We start from the raw sequence: 16,485 nt of genomic DNA on the forward strand, positions 1-16,485 counted from the left end.
GTTGCTCACTTTGAATAAATAACTTAATTCTCTAAGTCTTTGTTTTCTGGCCTATAAATTAGGAACATATAATGGGGACAGATGACCCTTCACAGGGTTGTTTTGAGGGCTGAATCAGGTAATATATGTAAAGTGCATGGAAGAGTAGCGGGCATGGAGCAAGTGATCAAAACACTGAGTTGTTGTTAAGATAGAAATTACTGATATTTGCACTCTGAGGGGACAAGGCCCTAAAATGAAGAAATTACCAGTACACATCATGGGACTAGGCTAGAAAAGGATTGGGGACTCAAGCCATTCCATGTTCCTTTCATGTCATACCACATGGGTGACCATCTACTGTTAAACCTGGCCTTGGGAACTAGAATAATGTCCTCTCTCCAACCTAAAAGGCATAAACAGGCACAAAACCTGTTTTGTGCCTAAAAGAATTGGATTTCCAAAGGCATTCAACAAAGAAAGGGCCCCATCACCCATGTCTAGAAGATCCCTGTCTCATCCCGAGCAGTTGCAGTGAGCTGTTTTCCCTTGGGGGTAATAACCCCTCCAGTGTGATCAGATCTCCTGTTTCCTTCGTAGTCCCAAGTGCCTGAGAATGTTCCACACTGCCCTGTCACCCGTAATGAAAGCAAGGGAGGGGTGCATGTGTTCCTTTGATGCAAATGGACTTTCTTTCCCTGCCTCCTCCTGCCACAGCCCATGTCCCCTCAATGGGGTATAACTAAGGTGGCCCCACTCAGTCGCACTACAACTGTAGAGAGAAATTTTCTGCTTGGGGACACTGGGTGTTTACAGCCTGCTGAGAGCCCAACAACCCTGGCTTTCTTCTTTGGATTATAGCTGTGGATCAAGGACAGGCATTTACGCCTCCTCCCAGTTTATAGCAGTAATAATAATGATGATGATGGCACATCATGCTTATATTGTGCCTTTTTAATAAGGCCACTTTGTTTGGCTTCTTAATATTTAATCCTATTTTATATTTACTCTCTGATGGCTTGGAATCAACTAGGTTTTAATTGCTTCTGTGGAGGAAGCCACGCTGGGCCTGGGCAGGCAGGAAGTTGTTGAGTTGGCTTTGAAGGCTGGTGGTAACTTTCTCTTTGACCTTTCAACCCAGACAGGCTACCTGGGCTGAGGATCATTTTGCTTTATTTCTCACCATCTCGTTCCTTTTTTTTCCCCCCTGCAATTTGCTTTTCTCCTCTCCTATTCCTTCTCTTTTTTTCCCCTATAAGTGATATATAACTCATCTTGTTCATTTTATTTATATATGAGAAGAAAAATGAGACCCCCAAATCATCATGTGATTTGTCAAGGGTTTGGAACTATTTATTGGCAAGGTCAAGGAAAGGACTACCTGGCATTTCCTAGCCTTCTAGTACTAGGGAGAATCCTAAGGCTCTGAGCTGGACAAAGACAAATAAAAAACTCCTTCACTCAGCAGCTTGAGACTACATGCAGTCATGTGCTTGATGTATCAAACCATTGAAAAGTAGTAAGGAATAACTTCCCAAGTTATTTTTTCTGCAAGAGAAAATTAAAGTTGATGAACTATCCTGGATGGTGTGGCTCAGTGGATTGAGTGTTGACGTGTGAACCAAAAGGTCACCAGTTTGATTCCCAGTCAGGGCACATGCCTCAGTTGTGTGCCAGGTCCTCAGATGGGGACGTGCAAGAGGCAACCTATCGATGTATCTATCACACGTCAATGTTTCTCTCCCTTACTTCCTCTCTTCCTCTCTCTAAAAACACATAAATGAAATCTAAAGAAATTTTTGATGCAACTGTAGCACAGTTCCTCCAAGTGAATCTCCTAGGGCAGCAACCAGAATATTCGATTCTGTTCTGCCATGGGACTAAAGCAATCCCAGGGTAATACCCTGTATCATCACTAGTGCTTACCAACAATTCAACCTGCAAATGTGCATTTAAACAAAGTTATTCTGGAGGTTGCCCGATGTAGCCGGGGAGGCCCTGGACTCAAGGGCAGTCATTCTCTGCCATTACTAGATGGCACCTTCAACTTTTGGGGACAACCCTTCACCTATCTACCTTGCCTGCGCAGGTAAACATGTAAAGTGGGTAATTTAAGGAGAGGCTAATGAAGATGCGGGCCAGGTTTAAGGAAGTCAGCAAGGGACAGTGCAGGACCCTGAACGCAGCACCCAGAGGGACCTCTTACCAGCACAGACCTGGAGGGACAAAGTAAGGGAGCAGTTTCCAGAAGTGAGAAAGGGTGGTCATGACAGGAGGGTCATATGACAGACTTGTGGCTCTCAGCAGCAAGACGCCACCCATCTGCACCAACCTGCATGCAAGTACCTCAGGCTTCACAGACACCCTGTTGGCGCTTCCCATTGGCCAACACACAAGAAAGCCCTCGCAGGAGCGCTCACGGGTGAAGTTTACACTCGGCCTCCTGGATACAGTGTGTGGCAGAGAGGGGTGGAGAGTGTGTCTGAAGGACAAACCCTTGTGAGGTCTAGCATGTCACAGGAGTACCCTTAAAGCTCCATGAGGATACAAAGTGTTGTTACGATAGTTCCATAGCCAGTACCACAAGGGCCTGAGAGGGAGTCCAGAAAATCCTAATATAAAGCCTCTGGCCTTGAGAAAGTTAAGATTTAGTTAGGGAACATAAATCTAATACTTATTCAGCAAACTGTAAGAAAATTAGTTGGCGATAGTAGCAAATACTTATAGCATTTACCATTTTACAAAGTTATTTTGTAAGTATTGCACTTAATTCTTGCCAGAACCTCTTGAAATAAGTAGTATCATTACCTTCTTCCTACATATAGGAAACTGACCTCAGAAAGGTTAAATAACTGCCCCAGAGTGACACAGCCAGGAGAAGGTGGCCCCGAAACTTGAATTTGGGTTTTTCTTTCTACTTCTCACAGGTCCCAGGGCTCCCAAAGGTCCAAAGAGGGTGCTCGGGGCACGGGAGGCCCTGAAAGCCTCCACAGTCCTGAGCTGAGCCTCTGGAGTGGGCAAATTTTCAAGAGTTCAAGAGTCAACACCCCCTTTTTCTAAAGGACCAGTTAGTAAATATTTTAAGCTTTGCGGGCCACATAGAGCCTCCACTGCAACTAGTCGACTCTGTTGGTGTAACGTGAGAGCAGCCATAGACCACATGTAAGCAAGTGGGCATGCTGTGATCCAGTGGGACTTGATATTTATGGAACAAATGGCAGTCTGGATTTGGCCCAAGGGCTGTAGCTCCCTGACCCCTGGAAAAGGGCAGGGGGGGTGGACAGGCACTCCAGAAGAGGATGTGATATAGGACATCATAGATATAAAAGCTCACAAGTTGGAATAAAGACAGCACATTCAAGGGACAGTGAGCAGGGCAGCCTGACTTGAGTGGAGAGCTTCTGCCAGCAGTAACTGGAAATAAGGATGAACTGATAACGTTTTAATCAGCTAGAGCCACCCTAACAACAGAAAAACAGCAAGTCCAAGGTCAAGGTGTCAGCAGGGTTGTTTCCTTCTGAGGGCCCTGAGGGAAGGACGAGCCCCAGGTCTGTCTCCACAGCTTGTAGACTGCCGTCTTCTCCCTGTGTCTTCACGTTGTCTTCCCTCTGTCAGTGGCTTTGTCCAAATTTTTCCCTCTGTTTAGGACACCAGTCATACTGAATTAGAGCCCAACCTCATGATCTCATGTTAATTTAATTACCTCTTTAAAGACACTATCTCCAAATACAACTCTGCGGTATAGGAGTTAGGACTTCAGCTTCTGAGGGGACACCTTTAGCCATCACAGATGGGATGGGTCCAAATTGCAGGGAGTTTTAGATTCCAGATTAGAGTCAGAACAGTAGGAAATTAGGAATACTTTTGCTTGTCAGCCATATCTCTGATTAGTACTTTGAGAAAATGAATACTTATTATAGGGAAAAAAAGACAATAAAATGGGCATCTGGCAGCAAATGGCAAAGTAGTCCTTCAAAGGAGTGCTGAGGTGCCTGGGCAGCGGGTCCCAGCAGGCTGGCTGACCCAGGATTGAGCCCATCAGCTCTATCTTACACTCCACACCACTGGAGAAGTGCAGGGTGCGTGGAAAATGCCTTCCTCTACTGCCTGGGGTAGCTGGCCCTGATGCTCCAACCCTCTTCCAACAAGAGGAGACGAAAGATTGACAGCAGTTGATGAGTTCTCTGCCCTCACTAATGAGGCCACCAGCTAAGTTCCAAAGTGAAGACTGCATATTTCAAGAGAAGCCAGCCATTTTTGCTGCCAGACAAACAGAGCACTACAAAGTCCCATCCCCATCACAAAGTCAAAGCTGTTTTGAGTGACCCAAGATTTCAGAAGTAGGCAGATTTCCTCCATCTCTCCCCAAGTTCATTCCACATTCCCTCAGTGGAGTTTTGCTCTAGCATCACTCAGTCAATTACAATGCATAAAAAGATCTGAGACGGAAAACCTCAAGAAGCAAGGCCAGATATTTTATAAGTGGATGGTTCTCCACATGTCTCCTTCGGCCTCATGGATGGGAGGGAGGAAAGGAGGAGGAAAGAGAGAGTAAAGGGTGGAATACCTAAGAAGATTTTGTATCCAGTTTCCATTGTGGGTTGATTGTTAAGTAACCTTAGTGACTTTCTTTGTCTCTATCTATACTGAAGCTGCTCTTACTCTCAAACCTTGGCCCCTTCTGAAGTCATTTTTCATTCATGTGAGCTTGGCCATCTTTGGGCACACATGGTATACCATATTTACACCATGTTGTCTAAATGAGATCTAATTTCTGTTTATGGGGAACGTGAGTGTTAACATACTGGAACAGCCTGGAGCAGACCACTTAGAGATTTGTTTTAAGCACCATGAGGACCTGACTAGAGATAATCACTGGTTTCCTAGAGGATTGTGTGCTGTGGGCTTATCCTTTCTCTGTTGCCCACAGCTGCAGAAGGGCTTGCCAGCTGATCTGTACAGCCATGTTTTCCAAGCAGTGCCTGACATTTAATGGAGGGTTCCTAAATTTTAGTGAATAAACCCTTGGAGGGTCTACAAACCCAGACATACCAGGAAACATCCATCTTCAAAGCAACTTAGATCTAGTGCTCCTCTCCCAGTAAAATTCTTGTGATTTCCAGTCTCAGGAGATTATCTCGTGTCAGATGTGGCTTATTAGAATCCCCCTAAGTATCCACACAACTGTTCGCCAAGTAGGTCAGGGGAGGCATTGGTCACTGTGAGACAAAGGACTGTGCACCTCCCCTGAGACACAGAAATTGTCCTAGTAAGCACCATGGAAGCAAGAGTTGCCACCAAGAGTAGATGTTTGGGGGAAAGATGACATTAATTCAAGATGTAATCAGTTGTTGCCAAGATGAAGTCTAAACTATTCATTGTGGCCATTGGTGATATTACTAAATAGGTAATTATGTTATTCACCCCCTGCAATGGCAGCTGTTAATTACTGTTTCATGAAAATCTCATTTCCTTTTGGAATCTTCTCAGTAGAAGCCAAGGGACAGGAGAACCCTGAGACCCAGATTTGATCCATGGTACCTAGTAACAATGAAGTTAGAAAGTCAGAAAACTAGCTTTGTCTCATGTGGTCCTCCTCCATGTTCTTCTTCCTAAATCCATTCAATGAGGCACATTTAATTCCACAGAGGGTGTATTATTACCACATTTGCTGCAGATGAGCAGGCTTCAAGCTTCCCTTCTCAGAGCATCTAGCGGGCTGCCTGTAGAGGAGCGGTGCCTCCGGGCACCTAGGTTCTTTGCCTTCTTTCTGCCTTGATTTACATCCAGTTCAACATCTGAGTGTCCCAAGGGAGAGTCAGACTGTCCATCTCATCCCCAGACTTAGTACCCAGCATTTATAATTCTCAACTCTCAACTGTTTGGGCACCCAGTTTTCAAGAAGGAATCCAAGTTCATCTCTCTAGGGTAACAAGTCCCTTAAAGAATCAGCTATAATCCTGCTGTCTAATCCCTTAGTTATAGGAACACAACTGCCTCTTCATCTTATTCACTTATTCATTTCAGCAAGGAACCTTCATATAACTTCATCCAAAAGAGCAGATCTAGTGGAGCTTGCTGCCCACTATCAAGAGAGATGATTTAGATGCTCTTCAAATCACTTTCCCTGCAGGTGGTTGCCAGCTCTGCCCACAGGAAAGATAAGCCCTGTTCAGATTCAATGATTTTATCAAGCCCTTTCTATTGTTTTTAAAGTTATCCTGCAGTTATTTCTGAAGTTGAACAAGATGGCAGAATATCAATGTAAAAGCCAAAAGTTAGATAATGCTTCTGTATAGCAGGTCACAATGTTTCTCGCTTTTCATCACTGGTCAGGGCTCCCTGTCCCCCCTCCCCGCCCCCCGCCCTGCCTCCCGCCAGACAACTATGCGATCAGAAACTTGGTGACTGGCAGCCTAGTGTTCACCCCTCTGAATAGAAGGCCCCTCATGAGATGTTCACTTGAGTGACCGTTACCATTCTAAACTGAGACATATCTTCTTTTCTGGAAGGCAAATTTGAGCCAAGCCATGCATTTCAGCTCCTAACTCTCAGTGCTTTTTCTCAAGTAGGATTTTTCAGAAGTGAAAAAAAAATGTTCCTGGTTGTGAAGTTGCTGCTTATTCCAAGTTTTGTCTTTTAAAATGTGTGTTTGGGAAATGGCCCTTTACATAGGTTAAAAATAAGCCTCACTGTTTTCTGTTATAAGCCAGTCTTCAGTATTCTCACTAACAAGCAGCATTCAAGGATGTTCATTGGACATCATCCAAGGTCCAGAGGGGAAGGATGAGGTAAAGAAGCATCTAAAGCTTCAACTGACCTTTCTTTATGCCTTTTGCTGGAACTGAGGGGACCACCTACCCATTCCTGATCGGGCACATGCTTCTGTTCATGAGCAGTAGGAGACTTCCCACCTCACTCACCAGCTGTGACTGTGCCTGACTCCCCACTTATGCCAGCAACCCCCACGGGGCTGCTGGGGGCAGAGTTGATGCCAGTTCTATCTGGGAGTGGGAAAATTCTCTTTCTCGGGGATTTGTTAAAGCATTTGATATCCAGAACTCAAAGTCCATGGCAGAAACTGAACTCCCCCTCGTCCACTTGCAACAGTCAGTGTCTTTACAGTCTCACCAGCATCTCCCCCACCCCTTCTGCTGCAGCCCAGGCCTGAGAGAAGCGTGCAGGATTCTTTTTTATATTACAAACCTCCTCAAAAGACCACCCACCGACAAGCTATTGAGCAACTTGTTTGCCTGTTTAAACCTTTTAGAAACAGATACATATATGTTGGTGATGTGGTCAGGCGTGAGGCACTTAGTAGGCCTTTACTGAATGAATTGAATAATTGAATTGGACAAAGGGACAAGTAGATCGACCGTCGTTTTCCACCTGTAAGTGAATCCCCTACAGGGGAGGAAGAGGTCCAGTCCCCTGGTTGCTGGGTGGGGCGAAAGGGGACACCAAAGCTGTAGTTTGAGTTTAGCAGTTACCCCATGGGAGCCTGCAAGAGGGCATCTCCCAAAGGATGCAGCGGGGATGCGGGATGGTCCCTCCTAGGAAGCCCTGTCTCAAAGCCACTAACGAGATAGACCAGTGTAGAGCAAAGCCTCTGCTGGAGTAATTCCTTCTCCCAGGTGTCCATCATTTGTTTTGTGTCACTGGTTCATGTGATGTGGGGTTTTGGTTCTATTTTATTATGTTTTCTTACTTGTTTTGCGTATTGCATTTTTACAATTTTTTAGTTTATTTTTCGAGATGAAAATGGATGTTCTACGTGAAAGCTGAGTTCTTTGTTTCTTTCTTTTGCCCGTGGCTGACTGCATGCTCTCTGTTGATGTCTTGTTCCTGGTTCTTGAAAATGACCATCTTGTCTGTGAAAGGAGGAGCTCCAGCAGGCTTGCTTGATCAGAAGAAAGGGAAGTTTGCTTGGTTTAGTCACTCCACAGAAACCCATGGTAATGTTCCCCTGTGCTCTGTGTGTGTGAATATGTGTTCCTCTCTGCTAGACTGGATGGGAGGGTATTTTTCTTGATGGCTTGTGATGCAGTGGTTATGTGTATATGTGTGTGTGTGTGTGTGTGTATATGTGTGTGTTTTTGTGAGGGGATAGCAATGTGTCTCACTCACAGCCCCTGCCTTGTCATCTCTTTGTATGTATAAAGTCAAAAGATACGATAATCAACAGCTATTCCATGATGGAATCTTCTCTTTGGTTGGTGCCAGCCAAGATTAAGGTCACTGTAAATGCCAATTTGGTACTGGTACAGGCAGTGCCTTGATTTAGAAGGCAATAGGGTCGTTCCTAATGCCCAGGCCTGCCTACTCCTAATTTGGTTGTCTTTCCATGCCTAGCACCACCTCCATCTCACTACTCCACACCTAAGGGGCTCTCTGAGAGGAAAGTGTCACAAAGTGAGATAGCTTTTTGTGTATAGCCAGGCTCTTTAAATAATGATGCCTGAAGAGTTAAAGGAGCCTCTGGTCAGAAATGGCTGGAGAGAGATGGATTGAAGACTGAAGACCCTTCTGTTATATTACTTATTCATGAATGGGCATGGACTAAGGAATTCTGGAAAGCTCTGCAAGTCCATCTGCCCAGCTCCCAGTACTAAAACCATCCCTAAGGTCATGTCTTGCTCATCACCTCCCTCAAACTTTAGGCTTCAAAGAGAATATAAATGCTGTAATATTCAACACTGTCCTTTGGCTGTTCGCCTTGCTGCAGTGAGGTTCCTCCAGCCTGATTCAGCTTTAAGAACCTCATTTGTCCTAGAGTTCAGAGAAAGGGATCGGTCAGCACAGAGACAGTCTGGCTGAGACTGGTGCAGAGATTCCTGACACTCTGCTCCAGACCAAGTCCCAAACACTGACTTTGGCATCTGCCCCTTCCTAGACCTCACCTTCCTGTCCTGTGAGGTGAAAGGGACAAGGTAGATCTAGGTAACATCTAAAGTCCCATCCAGCTCTAGACATCTTTAAAATGGCATCTAGATTTCCTGTTACCCGACTTTGTTGAAAATGAGTCCTAAGGTGGAGAGGTCTCTCATATATGACAGTCAAACACAGGATAAGTCATGGGCTTTCTCTTTGTATCTTCACTGTTCTTGAAATGAGTCCTCTCACCTGCCCATCTTGTGTTCATCCACAAGAGACAAAACTGGGAAAAATCCCCATTCAGAAACATTATCCAGCAGAAGTCTTTCCCTGGGCTGTGGTGGCTCCATGGGGACCTGTCCCACATCATCTGATGCCACACCCTCACTAACTGCAGGTTCTTTGGCTGCTGTGGGCTATTGATTTCTCTCCACACAAGGAGTTGTGTTCGGCAAGGAGAGTTGAACCAGGACCCATGCTTGGGATGGCTACCCTAGTGAACAAGGGTTGGCGCAAATAAGGAACTCTTTGATGTGTCATATTAAAAGGGTGGAAAAGAATTCTCTTGAGTTAAATTTTTATTTGAAATCAAAAAACAACAATAAAAGAAATGGCTTCTTCTAAGCCTTCAGATGGGTTCCAAGGAAAAAACTCTTGCTGGTCTGGAAACGCAGCCCCTGCCACCTTGGGTAGACACGGGAGATGGATGGGAGGGTTGGCACTAGTAGAAGTAGGTGCTTCATTCCCAAGTCAGCCTGTTGAGGCAGGCATCTCAAGGTTGCTGGAAGGGGAGATTGCATCCCTGAAGTCTATCTTCAAGCCACACGTAAACCTGGTTGGATGGATTCTCCCCTCCTGAGGCCTGCAGTGCTAGTTTGAACCTCAGTGCCTGATTCTGCTCGAGCTCTCTCAGTCAGGCCCTGTCCTAGACATAACAGACCTAGGCCCCCATGTGCACATCAGGAAAGGCCTTCCTCCAAATCTGGTTCGTAGTTCATGCAGGCAGCAGAAATGCCCTTTCTACAAATGAGCTGGCCTCTCAGTTTGGGAATGGAGCACCTTAGAATTGGTGGGTAGAACAAATAAGGGAAATAAAATGTTTTTGGGAAAGCTCTCCTTTTTATGGCAAGTATTAGATACAAATGGAAAAGCTCGTACATCCTCTCTGAGGGCAGAGAGTTGAGGGTAAAGAAGGGTTCAATGGTGAGTGTTCTCAGGATGGCTCCTATAAGGTAAATGATCTTATCAACAGTTTTTCTTCCACGTCCCAGTAGTTTAGAGTGCCCGCCATAGCACAGCTTACCCTAGATGAGCAGCCGGCATGTCACTCACTCACAGAAACCCCGCCCCTGGCCAGGGAAGTGTCAGGGCCTCAGCCTGCTCCCAGCAGCACCCCTACCCCTCACCAGCAGGTGCTGCTGGCTCCCCTCCTCCCAACAGCGCTCCTCCTGGGATTGGGTGTACTACAGACTAATGCTCTTCTCTCCCCATCTTCTCCCTGCTCTCATGCCTTGTTCTGCATCCCTTTGATTCTTGCAGTGAGCATGCCCACAAGTGAGACGGAGTCTGTCAACACTGAGAACGTGGCTGGTGGTGACATCGAAGGAGAAAACTGTGGGGCCAGGCTGGCGTGAGTAGGCACGGCGAGCCCGGGGCCTGGGCTTTCCTGGGGGCACGGGCAGGGAAGCTGCTCCTGAAGTCATAATGGGGTGGCTCCTCACTGGGGTGGGCAGAGTTCAGAGCGCAGCAAGGAACAGAACCCTGTGTGGGGGGCGGAGGGTGCTGAGGTGACCACAGCCTCTAGGTAGTGGTAGTGGCTCTTAAATTGAGATTGCTCCTCAATTGTGAGGCTCCAGCCCTTGGATCTTGAGCCCCTTTCTATCATAGCAGAGAAATACAGAGAGTATGTGTGTGGGGTTGAGGGTGGCTCTGAAGCTTTTTTCTTCCCAGCCCCTCCCACCTCCTTTCACAAGAGATGGCTGTGATAGGGCGCCTGGGTCCTGCTAACCGCCCTTTCCATTCTGATAAAAGTTATCTGGAGGGAAGGCAAAGAAATAAGAAAATACACTAGAAGATGATAAACATGTTGGTTCTTACCTGCATCTCTAAGTTATCCATCCGGTGAATGGAAGCAGGTGCCTGAAATGCAAACCTGAGTTAACAAATTCACCTGTGCCTAGCTGAGACTCTGCTGACTCCTCTAACATAAGGCCCAGTCCAGATGGTCAAGACTTTCCTTTCCCAGGCCCTGGCTTTGATGAGCTGACTTGGGCCTGGGATGGAGCCAGGCATGAGGAGCAACAGTCCACACATGGGTTATCACAATCAGCTAGCTTAGTTCAGCCTTGAAAATGGAAATGAGCAGTCAGTCCCTGGGAAATGTTCCCCTAAAAGAAAAAAACAAAACAACAACAACACAACGGTGGGTGGGGGATGGTCTACCTGCTAAAAATAAACCTAGAGCATGGGGCCTCCTCCTGGACAAATCAGGTTCCACTTTTGGAAGCATGAGAACTGTAAACTCACCCGGACACCAAAAGGCACTGCAAAGAGCAGGCTCTGAGAAGGACCAGTCTCAAATAAAATGAGTTTCTAAATCATTCCATCAGAAGAACAGCATCTTATCTCACCCTTCCTCTCCGAAATGACTCCACAGTCTGGGCAAACCTAACCCTTTTTAAAAGGCTAGCTGAGTCTAAACATAAGCACGCCAGCCTTAAGAATGGCCTCCGAGCAAAGGAGAAGGGAATCATGACTTAGGAACGGACCAGCTCTTGCAACCTCTGTTTCCAGGGTTCGCAGGCCTTCAGAATCACTCACTCTGACAGTGGCACCAGGGAGTCTGCACTGCAGGTTTCTCAGCATTGTCGGGAGGCAGTTATTGTCAAATGTTGTTAAAATACAGAGCTAATTACATTTGAAGGAGCAGTCCAAGCCTTATTTCCCTTCTCTTCTTTTGGAACCACACAAAACAAGCAATTGAGTTTCTAAAGTGGGCCCCAGTCAGCTACACTAGGGACACGCAGATAACAGGCCTTAAGAGTCTGTACGTTCTAGGCCTTTCTGTGATCCTGACCCCAAGGAGGGTTGGAGAGAAAATGATTGAGGACCCTGCACCTCTAGCTTTTGGGCATGGCTCAAGTCACAGACCAGGAGGGACTGGGGAGCTGGCACCAGGAAGGACGTTGCTGGAGAGTGCGTTTCAGGAGAGCAGGAGGCTCTGTTGGAAGAATGTGATTGTGCCCCACAGAGAGAAGCTGGCAGTCTCTCTCATGTGTCTGTCATTGCTTGAGGACACACTCTGCAGGCTCCAAGGGCTCTGTGGAAATGGCCCCCATTATTCCCATGAATGTCCACATTTATAGACCTGCACTGTACATGTAAGATACGTGGTCACAGTGCCAGAATTACAATGTCTGCTTAATAAATTATGGTCTTTGCCCATCTCCCACCCACCACCTGCCCCACCGCACAGACAATGATGGGATGAGACGGCCACCATTCCTGGTGGGAGAGGCAGCAGGGGAACAGGCTGGGGGCTGAGCGTGGGTGTGTGGTGAGGAGACAGTGCAAGGCTAGGTGAGTGGTAAGTAAGATGAGGTCTGGGTCCAGGTAAGGATTTATATGAAGTGAGAGGCCAGGATGAAGATGGTTCCTGAGGCGGGCAGGAAGAGAGAAAGGAACTACAATGTGATATTTGGGGGCAGGAGACAGGTGGGAAGACAGGTGATGCAGAAGGAGGAGCCATCAAAGTTTGGAGGCAGAACATAAGCTTGCTGAAATGCCAGCTGAGGCAGGGCTGACCCGAGGGACTTGCAGGGATCACACAGCAAGCCGTTAAGGCCCAAGGTCCAGCTGTGAGCAGAGATGGAGTCCCATGTTTGAGGGTGTCAGTATAACAACTATTCATGAGGTCATAGAACAAGGCTTGTTCACAGAGTAATGGAGGGACACGGACACACAGAAGTAAGAATCAGAACAAGTAAATGAAAGAGGCAAAGAGGTCCAGGGGAACTGGCAGCAGCACTCACTTGGAAACCACAGGAGGAAGAATTTCAAGACACAGCTCTCTGTTTGTATACTCGGTCAGTCGTGTGCCCAGCTTGGAGCTAGGCCAAGGAGGTGCCGTAGCAGCAGAGCAAATTGACACCCACACTAGAGCTCACAGTCTGGTGTGAAACTGTCATTCATAAGTAAATAAGTCATTAAAATTGGGGTGAGTGTTAAGAAGAAAAAGTAACTGTAATGTGGGGTTAATGACCCAGGGAGGGACCTGGTTTAGACTGGCAGTTTAGGACTGGCAGGTTTATTCCTATGAAGAAATAAAACTTCAGCTGGGAACTGAAGGGTTGAGCCTACATCACAGAGGTGAAGAGTAAGGAAGAATGTTCCAATCAGAGGCAGCTGCGTTTCAAGGCCCTTGAGCAGAAGAATGGAGAGAAGGCCAGTTTGGCCAGTGTGACATGAGTGGAGGCTGGGGAGCCAAGGTTGGAGGCGGAGCAGGGCCTGGAAGAGCCCTTGACGATCTTGGTCTTGTCATAGGACTCTAAGAAGTAATGGAATGTGGAGCTGGTTGATTCAGTTCATTTTGCATTCTCGGTGGATCACTTTGAACTTAAAAGAATGAGAAGGAATGAGATCAGGAGGGAAGCAGGCTCCCAGGGAAGCAGCCTCAGAGCAGCCACCAAGATGGGAGATGATGCTGGCTCAGGCTGCAGTCCTGGGCAAAGACGGAGCAGAGGGGCTGGGCTCTGTGTGGTCTGGAGCTGTACGCTAAAGACTTGGCAGTAGGAGCTGGAGTCACAGCTAAGGAGAGGGTGTGGGAATGAGCCAGCACAAGCGGGGCCACAGGAGGGAGAGAGGCAAATAGGAGCATGGAAAGAAGAGGCTTGCTTTCATCAGAGTAAAGACTGGGGTGATCTGTAAGGCAAAAAAGAAGTCTGTGCAAAGGCTCCGGAATGGAAATGAGGGCTTCTGGGGGATGAAACTGCTTAAGAAGCAGGGGAGCTGACTTCAAGGACAGAGTTTGAGGCTCTGGAATCACACAGGAAGAAGGCGCTCCTTTACCTCTGGGACTAATTGGAAATGGAAAAAGAGGCCTGGCATGAGGAGTCCTAATGTCTAGTGCTGATCAATCCTCCAAAGGACTTGCATTCCCTCTCTCAGTCTGGTGCTCCGGGAAAGGAAGGTGCTCTCCGCGGAGGCCTAGGGCTCTTGGAACCACCCATGGGGCAGCTACCGAAGGAGACCATTTTCACCTCTTTTACACATTGGGCTTCCATGTAAGATTTCATATGAGTAAAGCATTCTATCACTTGATAAATTGCAAACCATAGATCCAGGTGGTACGTAAGGGTCCTTCTCAGCTCTCAGAGCCTACAGTTCTCTGAAGAAGACAGAATCAGAAACAGGCTCTGCTGAAAAGAGTCCATGATGGGAGTCACACCACATGATCTGCCATCTCATCACAGAAAGCGAGGCTTAGCTGTCCTAGGAACCTGAAGGACAGACAGTACAGGAGATTCAAACTAGTGAGTCACCAAACTAGTGAAGCCACAGATTGCTGAGCAGTGCTGAAGCCACACTGGAGACTGATACCGTGAATGTGGAGTCAGCCTGCAGAACAATTCAACATACTTTTTTGGCAGGCTCTGTCGCCTGGAAGCACTAAAAACAGACAGTGGTGTGAACCAGGTTGGGGTTTGCCAAGTAGGCCCAACAGAAGGCCCAGGGAGCATGGGAGCCTGTGTGGCGTGGAGGGCAACACGAACGTGACCGTGAGGCCAGGCTGAGAACTGGAAGTCAGGTCTGGCATTGGCCTGCGAGCCCGGGCAGAGTGTGAGTGATTGGGAAGCCCCAGTGAAGACGACTGGGTTCGGTAAAGGAGCAGGAGGGATGATGGGGGAGACTCTGGCCAGAGATGTGGAACAACTGAGTCAGCACCTAGTAGCTGAAGCAGTCTTCTGCAATGTCAGGGGCCTGGGTTTGACCTTCTAGCAATAACAGCTGGGGGTGGTGTTGCCGTTGTGGAGTCTAGGAGGTTTAGTCAGACACGTGTCAACCTGGACGGTGACTTCGATGCCACCTGATTTATGTTAAAGGCAGATTGGGACAATTCACGCAAATGCTACTTTCCATAGCAGGTAATAAACAGGCAGTGCTCATTCCTCTAGGAAGGGGAGAGAAGCTGAACATATAAATAGCTCCCAAGAAGTTCAAATATTTGTCAAATAATGATAAATGCAAATTGAATAACTAAGCAAAGCAAAAAAGTTTCGGGTTTTTCTCTAATTTTGAACCTTAATATCAAAGAAAATCATGGTTTCCTAGAAAATTTGTCCTGGAGGCCTGGGCAGAGAAAATATATTGGATTGGGTGAAGTCCAAGTCCAACCCAGTGGAACTATTCTGATGCTCTTATGTGTTAAACACTAACTTTCTCCACCTCCCTGCTCTTTAAGAACACATTTATTGAGAAAGTAGAATAGAATAGAATAGAATAGAATAGAATAGAATAGAATAGAATAGAATAGAATAGAATAGAATAATGAAGAGAAAAGCCTATAAGCCTGAGCAAGCTGTGCCTGCCCCACTGGGGTTTGCAGAAGCTGGAAGCCTCGGCTGTTCAGCCGGAGGAAGCACTTACCATGTGTGGAAGAGCCCCGGGTGCGGAGCGGTGCCATGACACAAGGCGCCCACCTGCTCCGCAGCTTGCTGACTCACACAAGGGACCAACATGACCAGCTTTCCAAACCCTGAGCTGGTGGTTGCCTCCCAGGAGGTAAAATGCTAGAGAGCAATGGGGTCCTCTGTTTTAATGAAGTGAAATTCCTGTACAGGGAGAATGAAGAATCAGGCACTTGAGCTTTACAAGACTTCTAACCTCAGCTCTCCAAGGACTTGGGTTTTCCTTTGCCTCCAGACACGTGCCACTTCAACACCCCCCCACCCCCACCGCCCTTCTCAAGTAGGGATGCTTAAGTAATATGGTACTTAAAAAAGGGATGAATGTTTTGGACTCAGAAAGCCTAAAATTAAGCTCACAATCCCCTGAGACTAGCAACAACAACAAAAATCAGTCTTCAAGGGTGATATCCAGGGTTATACATCAGGACTTGTAACTAAGTGGAAAAGGAAGTTCTGCTCCATTTCCTCCTCTTTAGAACGTGCCATAATGCCCAATAAGGGCCCATAGCTGATGATGACACTTAAACTCAGCCCTGGTCCTCATTTCAGTCACCTTCACCCTGATCCTTCCCTGTGCCCACCTAGCAGAGTCATTTCCTTGGGAGATATGAACATGCAGATTTCAGTTTCCTCATGTGGTGATTTTAAAGGACTGACTTTTCTTATGACTCACCTGGACTGAGAGAGAGAGCCTCATGGGGAAGGGCCAGTGGTCCACCTGTAGGGCCCCTCAGAGAGAGTCATTGAGACATTTCTGAGAGAAGGCCTGGCCAGGCCTTTGCTTAGTTATCCAATTTGCATTTATCATTTCTGAGAGGGGCCGGGCCAGGCTCTGCAGACAGAGTCACAGAGATCATGATCATCCACATTGGCTTATGTTCATAGTCCGCAGTGTGAACTGCCCCAGAGCAAGCCCAGGGCAGACCCGGAAGGTGCCATGCTCAGC

General features: G+C 47.1%; 1 protein-coding gene across 1 annotated transcript in view; it reads left to right on the forward strand.

Annotated features, from left to right (window-relative positions):
- CACNA1C (calcium voltage-gated channel subunit alpha1 C) overlaps nucleotides 1-16,485 on the forward strand; it is a 603,963-nt gene that overhangs the window by 452,190 nt on the left and 135,288 nt on the right. The window contains exon 10 of the mRNA XM_054577199.1: nucleotides 10,393-10,483. Within this exon, the coding sequence (XP_054433174.1) occupies nucleotides 10,393-10,483 (91 nt within the window). The remainder of the gene's footprint in view (nucleotides 1-10,392; nucleotides 10,484-16,485) is intronic.

The sequence above is a fragment of the Pteronotus mesoamericanus genome, unplaced genomic scaffold (assembly GCF_021234165.1).
Source record: "Pteronotus mesoamericanus isolate MK-2021 breed Mesoamerican mustached bat unplaced genomic scaffold, CSHL_Meso_final contig_41, whole genome shotgun sequence".
In the NCBI taxonomy this organism is placed as follows: Eukaryota; Metazoa; Chordata; class Mammalia; order Chiroptera; family Mormoopidae; genus Pteronotus; species Pteronotus mesoamericanus.